The 12,494-nt window shown below is 43.5% G+C and overlaps 1 protein-coding gene across 6 annotated transcripts in view; it reads right to left on the bottom strand.

Annotated features, from left to right (window-relative positions):
• Positions 1–12,494, bottom strand: part of LOC147099704 (uncharacterized) — a 171,841-nt gene that overhangs the window by 64,907 nt on the left and 94,440 nt on the right. For 5 of the 6 annotated variants that reach the window (XM_085969099.1, XM_085969095.1, XM_085969097.1 and 2 more), the window contains 4 exons: positions 12,003–12,064; positions 9,350–9,503; positions 7,835–7,893; positions 1,000–1,055 (listed from right to left, as the gene is read on the bottom strand). In XM_085969099.1, the coding sequence (XP_085825225.1) occupies positions 1,000–1,055; positions 7,835–7,893; positions 9,350–9,503; positions 12,003–12,064 (331 nt within the window). Of the gene's footprint in view, positions 1–988; positions 1,056–7,834; positions 7,894–9,349; positions 9,504–12,002; positions 12,065–12,494 lie in introns of all 6 variants that reach the window. The other variant, XM_085969100.1, reaches the window with a different exon arrangement.

Below are 12,494 nucleotides of genomic sequence, written 5' to 3'. Positions count from 1 at the left end.
GCTGCGGATAAATAAAGAGGTTGGAAACAAACTAAAATTGAAGCAGAGGGCATATTGAGCCCATAGTAATGATAAAAATAAGAGAGAATACAAGAAAAGAGAAAAGGTTAAGAGAATGATAAGGAAAGCAAGGAAGGTGTACGAGAAGATAATCTCAAAAATATTAAGAGCACAGTAAAGTAAAGGAAGAATTGTTAAATGTGAGGTGAATTAATAGAGGATAAACAGAAATTGGCAGGAATACTGAATAAGTACTTCACTTTGTTGTTTAGAAAAGAGAAGGATTTTGTATATCCCATTGCTAATCTATAGTCCTGTGTGCCAATTTCTCCTTGCACCTCACTGCAGCTAGCTCGCTCCTCGTCTTTCTAAAATCTGCTCGATACCAATCTGGTGCTTTTGTTTTTGTACTAACTTTTCTCCTTTCTATTTGGACCTTAACCGTATTATATTATGGTCACTATTCCCGAGGTCCACATTTAACTCCTCTATTTCAGCTATTTTGTTACTCATAACTAGATCTAGCAATGCCTCGCCTCCAATGTACATTAAGAAAATTATAAAATCACAACACAGTTACAGCAACCAATTGACTCCAAAAATGTTGCGACCAATATACTGTATATCTCAAATTAAGAGCAATTTTGTGCTTTGGGCACATGCCCACGTTCAACTGGATTAATTCTGCTCAAACTCATTCACAACTAGCAGACATCGCTGGGATGTGAAGCCAGGTCGCAGAGGTAGAACAACAGTGTCTATCTTGCTATATTTTAATTGTACATGTCACCAAATTAAACTTGAGCAGGTTTCATTTGATAGGTTGTTTGCTCGTATCCACAGCATTACACCCAATCTCGTTGGAAGAAAAAAAATCGATCCTTCACTGCAACAACGCTGCCCGTCAATCAAAAACTAGCGTCATATGTCAACTGAGAGACTGATGGGTATGTGACAGAAAACACTCACTGAAAAATGCTAAACGTACATAACACTTACTGCTCAGCTGGTCCCAGCGCTGCTGACTCTGACTGCACCACATTCCATTTGATGCACTGTTAAATCAAAATGGAAAAATGAAGTTTTAGATAGCTACTGGAATGTGCATACTGGATGTCTCCATACGAGTTACAAAGCGGATGCTGGAAACCTGTGAGTGATGACAAGGCACTGCTCTCACTTGATAGTTTCACATCACGTTACAATCTGTGGTTTAATTGTCATCTAAATCACAAGATAAGATTAGAGCCTTGATATAATTTCAGTCAATTAAACTTAATGGGAGTGATTTTGTGCCCTTCTCTTATGAAGATGATGACTCTTACTGGCGTCTAACTCTACAGGTACTGGCAGGCCTTCAGTACCTCACCAAGATAACTATTCTTCATGCGTGCACCTTGACAGTGATTGTCACTGGCAGTTCTCCATGGAAGTCATCACAGCCCAGAGCAACCCTGTCCACTGCCAGTCTCCACATACAACTACTTTCTACCAAAAGTCATAGGGACATAGGAATGTACAGGACCAGAAAAGACCATTGCAGTCTATATGGCTGGATAGTCACTGGATAATGATCAGGAATGGGAATCCGAACTGATTTTGTCCCCTTCCTAGCCCAGTGTCACTAAGGTGAATTGTAGAATCCCAAATGGTTCCCTGGCTGAAAGCAATGAGAGTGATTTTATTCAGTTTTGAGTCCATTTATTTTGCTGGCAGTGGCCTTCAGTCTGGGTGGGAGCAGCCAGTGTTCTTGATATGTGTTGACATAAAGAGTTAATGATTGCAAGTGACAATAATTACTGCAGATACATCAAGTGATGATCAGCAACTGATTACTAGGAAAGAGTTTGGCCAATATGTATTATTAAATCAGTGCTTCCTCTATGGGCAATGCCACATCCTTTGGAGCTGGTTAGCAGTCACCATGTGATGATGCTGTGATCGGTGCTAGTTCTGTTGCATGCCTTTGTGCTTTATTTATATTGAGAAACCTAGGTGAAGGGTCGGGGCAATAGTATTGGCATCACCAAGATGAAAAGGGTAGGAAAGAACGTGGAATAAATCAGGAAGTAATGATTATGTGACAAGAAGCTTGAGTTTTAAAAACCTGTAGATTATAGGAGGAGGGAAAGACTGAGGGAAGGAAGGGGTTCCATAATCCTGGTGCTGCCAATTCCATGTTATGCTGAGTACTGTTGGGGTGCTTCTCGTGGTGGATACAGAAGATGGTAGGAAGGGAAGTTAGAATCATAGAATGGTTACAGCACAGAAGGAAGCCATTTGGCCCGTCGAGCCCGTGCTGGCTCTCTGCAAGAGCACTTCAGCTAGTCCCACTCCCCCACCCTTTCCCCGTAGCCCTGCAAATTTCTTTCCTTCAAGTACTTATCCAATTCCCTTTTGAAAGCCACGATCAAATCTGCCTCCACCACCCTTTCAGGCAGTGCATTCCAGATCATAACCACTCGTTGCGTAAAAGCTTTTCCTCATGTTGCCTTTGGATCTTCTGCCAATCACCTTAAATCTTTGTCCTCTGGTTCTCAACCCTTCCGCCAATGGGAACAGTTTCTCTCCATCTATTCTGTCTAGACCCCTCATGATACTGAACACCTCTATCAAATCTCCTCTCAACCTTCTCTGCTCTAAGGAGAACAACCTCAGCTTCTCTAGTCTATCCACGTAACTGAAGTTCCTGGAACCATTCTTGTAAATCTTTTCTGCACCCTCTCTAAGGCCTTCACATCCTTCCTAAAGTGCGGTGCCCAGAATTGGACACAATACTCCAGTTGAGACCGAACCAGTGTTTTATAAAGGTTCATCATAACTTCCTTGCTTTTGTACTCTATGCCTCTATTTATGAAGCCCAGGATCCCGTATGCTTTTTTAACCGCTTTCTCAACCTGCCCTGCCACCTGCAATGATGAGTGTATATATAGCCCTAGGACTCACTGTTCATGCACCCACTTTAGATTTGTACCCTTTAGATTATATTGCCTCTCCACGTTCTTCTTACCAAAATGTATCACTTTGCACTTTTCTGCGTTAAATTTCATCTGCCACATGTCCGCCCATTTTACCAGCCTGTCTATGTCCTCTTGAAGTCTATCACTATCCTTACAAGTTTGTGTCCTCTGCAAATTTTGAAACTGTGCCCTGTACACCCAAGTCCAAGTCATTAATATATATCAAGACAAGAAAAGCAGTGGTCCTAGTACTGACCTCTGGGGAACACCACTGTATACCTTCCTCCATTCTGATAAACAACCGTTCACCACTACTCTGTTTCCTGTCACTTAGCCAATTTCGTATCCATGCTGCCACTGTCCCTTTTATTCCATGGGCTTCAACTTTGCTGGCAAGCCTATTACGTGGCATTTTATCAAACGCCTTTTGGAAGTCCAGGTACACCACGTCAACCGCATTTCCCTCATCAACCCTCTCTGTTACCTCATCAAAAAACTCAATCAAGTTAGTTAGACACAATTTACCTTTAATAAATCCATGCTGGCTTTCCTTAATTAATCAACATTTGTCCAAGTGTCTGTTAATTTTGTCCCTAATTATCATTTCTAAAAGCTCCCCACTACCGAGGTCAAACTGACTGGCCTGTAGTTGCTGGGTTTATCCTTACACACTTTTTTGACAAGGGTGTAACATTTGCAATGCTCCAGTCCTCTGGCACCACCCCCATATCTAAGGAGGATCAGAAGATTATGGCCAGTACCGCCGCAATTTCCACCTTTACTTCCCTCAGCATCCTAGGATGCATCCCATTCGGTCCTGGTGACTTATCTACTTTAAGTTGGGACTAGCCGAATGGCCTCCTTCTGTGCTATAACTATTCTATGATTCTAAGTACAGCCAGCCTTTCTAGTACCTCCTCTTCAGCAATTTTTATCCCATCCAGTATCTCAACGACCTCCTCTTTCACTATGACTTTGGCAGCATCTTCTTCCTTGGTAAAGACAGATGCAAAGTACTCATTTAGTACCTCAGCCATGCCCTCTGCCTCCATGCGTAGGTCTCCATTTTGGTCCCTAATTGGCCCCACCCCTGCTCTTACTACCCGTTTACTATTTATATGCTTAGAGAAGACATTTGGATTACCTTTTACGTTAGCTGCCAATCTATTCTCATGCTCTCTCTTTGCCCCTCTTATTTCCTTTTTCACTTCTCCTCTGAACTTTCTATATTTAGCCTGGTTCTCACTTGTATTCTAAACCTGACATCTGTCATATGCCCCCTTTTTCTGCTTCATCTTACTCTCATCTCTTTCGTCATCCAGGGAGCTCTGACTTTGGTTGCCCTACCTTTCCCCCCCATGGGAATGTACCTCGACTGTACCCGAACCATCTCCTCTTTAAAGGCAGTTCAATTACAGTTTTGCCTGCCAATCATGGATTCCAATTTACCCGGGCTCGATCCATTCTCAACCCACTTAAATTGGCCTTCCTCAAATTAAGTATTTTTGCTCTAGATTGCTCCCTGTCCTTTTCCATAGCTAATCTAAACCTTATGATGCTATGATCACTGTTCCCTAAATGTTCCCCTACTGACACTTGCTCCACTTGACACAACTCATTCCTCAGAATCTGATCCAGCAATGCCTCCTTCCTCGTTGGGCCAGAAATGTACTGATCAAGAAAGTTCTCCTGAACATACTTCAGAAATTCTTCCCCCTCTCTGCCCTTTACACTATGACTATCCCAGTCTATATTAGGATAGTTGAAGACCCCCATTATCACTACTCTATAGTTCTTGCACCTCTCTGTAATTTCCCTGCAAATTTGCTCCTCCTTCCCACTAGTTGGTGGCCTAAAGAATACACCTAGTAGTGTAATGGCACCTCTATTGTTTCTCAACTCTAACCAAATAGATTATGTCCTTGACCCCTCCAGGATATCCTCTCTCTCTCCAGCACTGTAATATTCTCCTTCATCAATACTGCTACTCCACCTCCTTTCTTTCCTTCCCTATCTTTCCTAAACACCTTGGGCTAAAAATTGAGTAGCGCGGGGTGCTAAAAGTAGCGCCCCGGAAAAATTAGCGTCCCCATGCCGGAAATTGAGTGGTTGCACCCCAAGAGCTAAGCGGGGCGCTACTGGAAGCACCCCGCATCCCTCTTGGGGCATTGTGAGTCAATATTGCGGCGTTATGTGCCGCAGCGCCACACGCTGCGGCACGTCGCGCCGCGGTATTGCAGGCCTTCCTCCCCTTCTTATAGCGTCCGGCGGTAAGTCAGGGGGCACTCCCGAAGATCGTGGCCGGGGCGTGAGCGGGGCGCTGCGCACGCCAATGATGTCATCGCCAGCGGCACAGCGCCACAGGGCGCTACCGGTTAGCACCACCACTAACCTCCCGCTGAATTTTCAGGAGGTCTGGGACGGAGCGCAGGCAGGTGGCCAGCAACAAAAATGGCCGCCCCGCACCTCGCCTTTAAATTGCGCCTCCCCGGCCGCAGATACGCCTCTCTGACCCTGTCAGACATAGCATCCGGCGGTAAGTCAGGGGGCGCTCCCGAAGATCGTGGCCGGGGCGTGAGCGGGGCGCTGCGCACGCCAATGATGTCATCGCCAGCGGCACAGCGCCACAGGGCGCTACCGGTTAGCACCACCACTAACCTCCCGCTGAATTTTGCGGGAGGCGTGGGCAGTGCAGCGCCCGGGTGCTAGTTGTGTTGCGTCCCGTTAGCGCCCTCTTAAGGCTCTATCGGGAGGCGCAACCAACTGAATTGTCCCCCCCTTATATCCAGGAATATTTAGTACCCAATCCTGCCCTTTTTTGAGCCAGGTCTCCGTTATCGCCACATCATATTCCCATATGGCTATTTGCGCCTGCAGCTCACCAACCTTATTTACCACTTCGTGCATTCACACACATGCACTGTAAATCTATCTTAGTCTGACCCCACCTAAAATACCGTACTATTTCTTACTCTAGTGCTATCTGCCTCTCCCAATCCTTTGTGCACCTTGTTTCTCCTTTCTAAATGCTACACTCTGGTGCCCATCCCCCTACCAAATTAGTTTAAACCCTCTCCAAAGCACGAGCAAACCACCCCCCACCCCCCCCCCCGCAAGGACATTGGTCCTGGCTCTGTTGAGGTGCAACCCGTTCGGCCTGTGCAGGTCCCACCTCCCCCAGAACCCAATGTCCCAGGAATCTAAAGCTCTCCCTTCTGCACCATCTCTTCAGCCACACATTCTTGAGGCCAAAACACTAAAATCATTTAATCTTGCAGTCATGGGAAAATGGTATGGTTTGTATTCCAGAAGAATGAAATCAAATGGGTCAAATGACCATCTCCATTTAAAACTACCTTGTGATCATCACAGTGCAAATTTTAGAGATTCCTGTTCTTCAAATTAAATACCTTGACAATATAATGTAATATATAACAAAGTAACATCCCTGTATATGTTTCCAATGTGTGTGCAACTTCAAAGATGACTGAACATGTATAGTGTTCAAAAATAAAAATATTTACTTCTGTAACTGGGTATTTATGTTGAACCTATCATTGAGAAATTGTAATATTAATACTTATTTACCACCATCATAGCCTTGGGCTGCCTTCAAGCACTCCATTGCTCTTTGGTTGGCCGTGTAAGTCTAGTGATTGAAACCTAGGCTAACTTGTTTATGTCACTAAAACAGAGACTACTTATGGACCTGGATGCAGATCGGAAAATGTTTCAGTATCATTTCCCGATTTCTATCCATGCCTTCTGAATCATCTTGGGATTGGGAGATTTGACACATGCTGAAAATGGCTGGCCTCCATGTTGTCACCTCATTCACAATGAGAATCATTTGAGCTTCCTAAATATTTTCTGCAGTTGTGCAATGTTCATATTCCCATGTGGTGATTTAAGTGTCAACAGCCTAATTTCTTGTTCATTATTAAGTTAGTTACACTATATTTAAATCATTTCCTGTTTTAATAGTTCAATTTACCATCAATAGAGATTAATATACAAAACTGGGACAGGAAAAGCATCCAGCCTGTGCCACACAGCTGTGATGCCTTGTGCATCACAATACACATACTCTCCCCCCTGCCTCTTAATCACCAGAGCTGAGTTACTTCCTGGGAGAGGCAAAAAAACAGATTTAAAAAAACCCAGGCCAAGTAGGGGAAAAAATGGAAAATTCCTCTCCGACCCTGTAAGGCAATCAAAACTAATCCAGGAGATCACACTGGCCCTGATTTATGTGACAGGATACTTACCGCTGGTACAAAGTGATCTCCGCCCCAGCAGTAACAGGTCCAGTTCTCGCTTGAAGGACTACAGCGAATCGGCATCCACTGCATGAGTTGGCAATCTGACAACCAGGTCCACTATTCTCTGGGAGAAGAACCACTCAACATCTAACCTAGTTCTGCCCTTACACAACATGTAAGCATGACCCTTTGTCCCCCCTGACTTATTCACTTGAAATAATTGGTCTACATAAACTCAATGTAATCCCTTCATTACTTTATAAACCTCGATCAAATCTCCCGAGTCTACACTTCACTAAAGTATAGAGACACAGCTCGTTGAGCCTATCTGGGTAACTAAGGTATTTTAAAATGGGAAGTAATCTTGTGGCCCTCCTCTGCAACCTATCCAAAGCCTCAATATCTCCCACAAGAACAAAACTGGACACAGTATTCTAACTGAAGCTTAACCAAGTTCTTGTACAAGGACAAAATGGTATGTTTCGTTTTATACGTAGGAAATTGTTTTGATGGTTCATTAATAAATTTGTGTATGTATATGCCATCACAAGTGCCAAAATGCCCATACACAGGATGCTTCACTCCTTCCTACTCCCATTGCTGGTACCTCACCATCATATTATCTCCAGTGCCTCCAGTTGCCTTTTCATAGTATGGTACTAATGCACTTGCTGGGGGGGGAAAAACAAATAAAAAGATATCAGTGCAAGATATTTCTTAAAATATTGGAAATAATATTTTGCACACCTTATTCTAGGAATATCGCCACATTGTAGAGTGAAATTTATTTTCCCCTATTAATTGATGTTAGTTATCAGAGGGAGCAAGCGACTCCAGTGAACACAAGGGAGCGAGTGTGCTCTGTGGCTCCCCCTCATTAGACTCCATGCAACTGCGCCCAAATGAGCTGACCTTATACAACACAAGGTTAGCTTGTAAATATTTTTTGGCTACCGTGGATCAAAATTCAAAAATACTAGCTCCTTCAGTGGCTGATGGCATCCACCATCACATTATTGACCTTATGGTCTTCAGTGAGTGACACCAGCAAACACAGTCTTCAGTAAGTAACGCAGTGAACACATAAGGATCAATTTGCAAAGCCCAGATCATGTTATGGCCTGCATACTGCAGTTGTGCACCCAATTTGTTGCCCACCCCATTTTAGGAGGTGCAAGTTGTGGCTAAATAATGAGGCCACAGCATCACAATGCACAGCCTAAATTCAATGTAAAGGTCTGGACCCTAGATTTTACAATTTTACAGCATGAGCCTTACCCATACAAGCCATGTAATGTCTCCACCGTTTTTCCAGGGTTTCTGTGGATCTTCTGCCAAAGTTACAGCGGATGATCAAGAGAACCCCCATGGAAATTCAACCATGATGGCTCCAATATTTATGGGAGGCGGGGAAGGCCGAAAATGGCTGAAGAACCTGGCAAGGCCGGGGACGTGGAGATCCTGCTCAATTTAACAGCAGGAACTCATTATCATTATTCTTCCGTTTCCCGCCCAGCAGCCGGCCAGATTGACAGCCTGGCCGATGTCCAGGAGGGAAAACCAGTGGCAAGAGACCACAGCTGGGGTCCCTTGGGGAGAGTTGCCGATCAGGGCTGGGGGTGGTGGTGAGGTGAGGTTGGTAAACAGGCAGGGGGGGTGGCGGGAAAGAGAAAGGCTGCGCTTGGCGGGGGGGGGCTGAAGGCTTCCTTGAGGGGCCAGGTAGAGCAGGAGTGCTACTCCTGGCCATAAGCAGTGCTGGAAAAGGCACTTACCTTGCGGAGCCGGCAGCTGCCGCCTCCCTTTCACTGTCGGGTTTTCCGACCTCTGGGAAAAGCAGAGTGAATTTAAAATCGGGCTGCCAATTGCACTGTGGGAGCATGATTTCAATATGCTAATGAAGTGTCCTGCCGTGGAGATGCGGGACACTTGGACACCCTGATATCTGCCGCCATAAAAAAGGAGTGTTGGGGCGCATTCCCCATATTTAAGACTTTAACCCTACCCCCGTCATAGGGGGGTTAATATCGAGGCCAATTCATCTATTGGACAGATCCAATAATTTAGGGGTTTTCTGCACCTCGAGTCATGTCTCTGTTGCCCTTGCAGATTGTAAAAAAATGGCTTTACCAGCATCTCCAAAGTTGATCGGGATTTCACTTTTCCAGTTGCTGCAGTTTTGAATTAGCTTCAGAATTTTCACAAGTTCTACAAATTTCTTATCCTGGATGTATTTTTTAGCAGTCACATATTCCGTCGTTGACATCTTGATAGTGATAATGTCCTGTGACATGGAAACCATATTGAGGGTAAATAACTGGTGATGGATTACATTTGAAATATTAGCCATTTTTTTTTCCAAATGCTGATTAACTTGCTTTGTATTTCCATGATTTTTGGGTTCTTTTAATAATTTTTTGTTTGTAAATGTTCTGTTCATTTAGGTAAGGAATGCTGGCGCTGGTGCTGGGGAATGAAACCCTTTCTAGTTCAGGCACCCAATATCAGCACTGAACACTTCCAGGTCAGACAGAGCAAAGGATAGGTGCAGAGTAAAACTCCCTGTGCTCTGTCCAACAATATGCTTCAGTCGCAAACCTCACAAGAGCACTCTTATGAAATGTTTCCATTTTGTACACCAGCTATCCTGTAGCCTCTGAGCGAGATTGACAACTTATTACCAATTAGTGTTCATTTAATGGTAGTTCTATGCTTTGGGTCCATGCCCACTAGGAATTTGGTTGAGACTACTCAAACTCAATTCACACAGAACTCTCACTATCAGTAGAGTTCTCAGTCCCTGAGGAGACTTTCATCCTATTAGTCTGACGTGGATCAAATCCAGATCCCAAAAGTGAAAGAGCAGTGTTCTTATTCACTGCATAACCCAGTCTCTATAATGTGTATTAAATGCATATTGTACCATCGAATTCCTTCATTTTCTGGTTAAATGGTAACACTTAAGAAAGTAAAAGTGATGAGAAAAAGGTCGTACAGAGCACTGTAGTTCATAACTCTAGTACTCCAACTCTCCCATCATTGCAATATTAGTTTGAATCCCCTATTTTTGTCTCTACAACCCAATCTCAGCAGACTGTTTCAACCATTTATCACAGAGTACCAAATTTCTTCCCAAAATCTGTATCATATCTTACAGCTCCATGGACTGTCTATAAAACCTTACTTCCTTTGTCATGTTTTTGTCACCCTTTTGTGTCAACGTTTATAATGAAAACTAGTTATGTAAACTTGCCACACTGCAACTACCCCCTCCTGCCACTGTAGTGTCTCAGTTTTGCATCTCCCAGCTATTCTGCCTGTACTGGAGAGAAACTCCTTATTCTCAAACCAACTCAACTCTGCTTGCCAAACTGCCCTAACTTTTACTACTTAACTACAAATGATCATATAAAATCAAACTATTATATACAATAAGAGCAAAATGTTTAACTTCAAAATGCGGACTGAATTATATCTGCCTGACCTGGTCCAATTATTCTCCCACCCTCTGATGCCACTTGATTCGTCTCTTTTAAAAGTTAATTTTTGCTCATTTAAATTTATATTCCCTGGTCTTAATAGCCTGACTTACTTTGAAGTAATATTCTAGGTTTACTTTAGGAAGCGCTGCACCGTCAGAGGTGCCAGGTTTCAGATGAGACATTAAACCTAAAAGACGTAAAAGATCCCATGGCATTATTTTGAAGAGCAGGGGAGTCTTGGCCAATATTTATTCCTCAATCAACATCATTAAAACAGTTTATTTGGTCATTATCACACTGCTGTTTGTAGGAGCTTACTGTGCGCGAATTGGCTGCCGCGTTTACTACATTAAAACAGTGACTACACTTCAAAAAGTAATTAATTGGTTGCAAAGTGCTTTGGGACATCCCCAGGTCGTGAGGAACGATATAAATCAAGTCTTTCTTTTAATGTTCTGCAGTCAGTTCCCCCTCTTCTCTTTACACTTTGGAGCTTGAGCTTCTCTCACCTTTCTTCATAGCTCACTCCATATTATAAAAAATCAGTCATTGATCTTCTCTGCACTTTCTCTGATACATATTGTTTTTGGCATAGTGACCAGAATATCCAACTTGTCTAATAGTCTGCCGCACATATCCTGCCCTGACCCTGGTCCACTGACTTACACTACTCCCAGTCCAGTGACCAGAATATCCAACTTGTCTAATAGTCTGCCGCACATATCCTGCCCTGACCCTGGTCCACTGACTTACACTACTCCCAGTCCTCCAATGCATTACATTTAAAATCCCTTCCTTCATCTTTTTCCTCCATGGTATTGCTCTGCAACCTCTTCCAGCCCTATATTCCCATCGGAACATTCTACCCTTCTAACTCTGGCCTTCTGTGAATCCCATATCCTTAGGTGAAGTGTTCAACTGTCTTGGTCTTGCTCATCGGAACTCTCTACTTAAACCTCTCGCCCTCTCTCCCCACATATAAAAACGTCCTCAAGACCCACTCTGATTAAGCTTTCGGTCACCTCTTCTAATCTCTCCCTTCCGCTCACTGTCCATTTTGACACCTATTTATGAAGCATCTGTGATGTTTTTTATGTTAAAGGAGGCAATGCATAGTGAGCAGGTAACCTAGGTTGAATGTTTCCCACCTTTCTAGCTCAGGGGCACTGAATCCAACTGTAGCACTGCTGCCCTGAATGAAGGCAGCTAACTCAGCACAAAGGAGGAATCAACCTTGGGCTTCCCCAATCTGTATGAAATTTAATGGGAATTAAATCCCTGGGATTTATGTTTTTACTCACACTGTTGTCTGTACTCTTTTCCTCTCTCAAAAACAGCTCTTCATAAAATAGCTCTAACCGTCCTGCAAGACAAGACAAGGAGAAATATAAAATAAGCAAAATATGCTAAAAATTATGAATATTGGTATTTTTTCTCAAAATACAGTACTCAGATTTGAAATCTTGAATAAATACCTTCAGTTTTGTTAAACTTATGTTGTCAGATTTTCAATGATTGCTCCGCTGATGACGTTATGAATTAAATGCCAACCATTCAGCTATTATTTGTCTGACTGAAGGCACCATTCAGTGAGACAGTTTGTGTGAAAAGAGCAGAGTCCCGTCATTCATTTACTCAGTGTCAGGATGTGGGCATCGCTGGCCAGGCCAGCATTCATTGCCCATCCCTAGTTACTCTGAGAAGGTCGTGGTGGGAGGGCAGCTTCTTGCTTTTGATACAACTGAGTGGTTTGCTAGGCCACTTTCAGAGGGCAATTAACAGTCGACCACGTT

The sequence above is a fragment of the Somniosus microcephalus genome, chromosome 28 (assembly GCF_052327205.1).
Source record: "Somniosus microcephalus isolate GS21.2 chromosome 28, FLI_Smic_1.0, whole genome shotgun sequence".
Classification (NCBI taxonomy): Eukaryota; Metazoa; Chordata; class Chondrichthyes; order Squaliformes; family Somniosidae; genus Somniosus; species Somniosus microcephalus.
The sequence above is the reverse complement of the archived record's forward strand: the minus strand, read 5'-3'. Positions and strand labels throughout refer to the sequence as shown.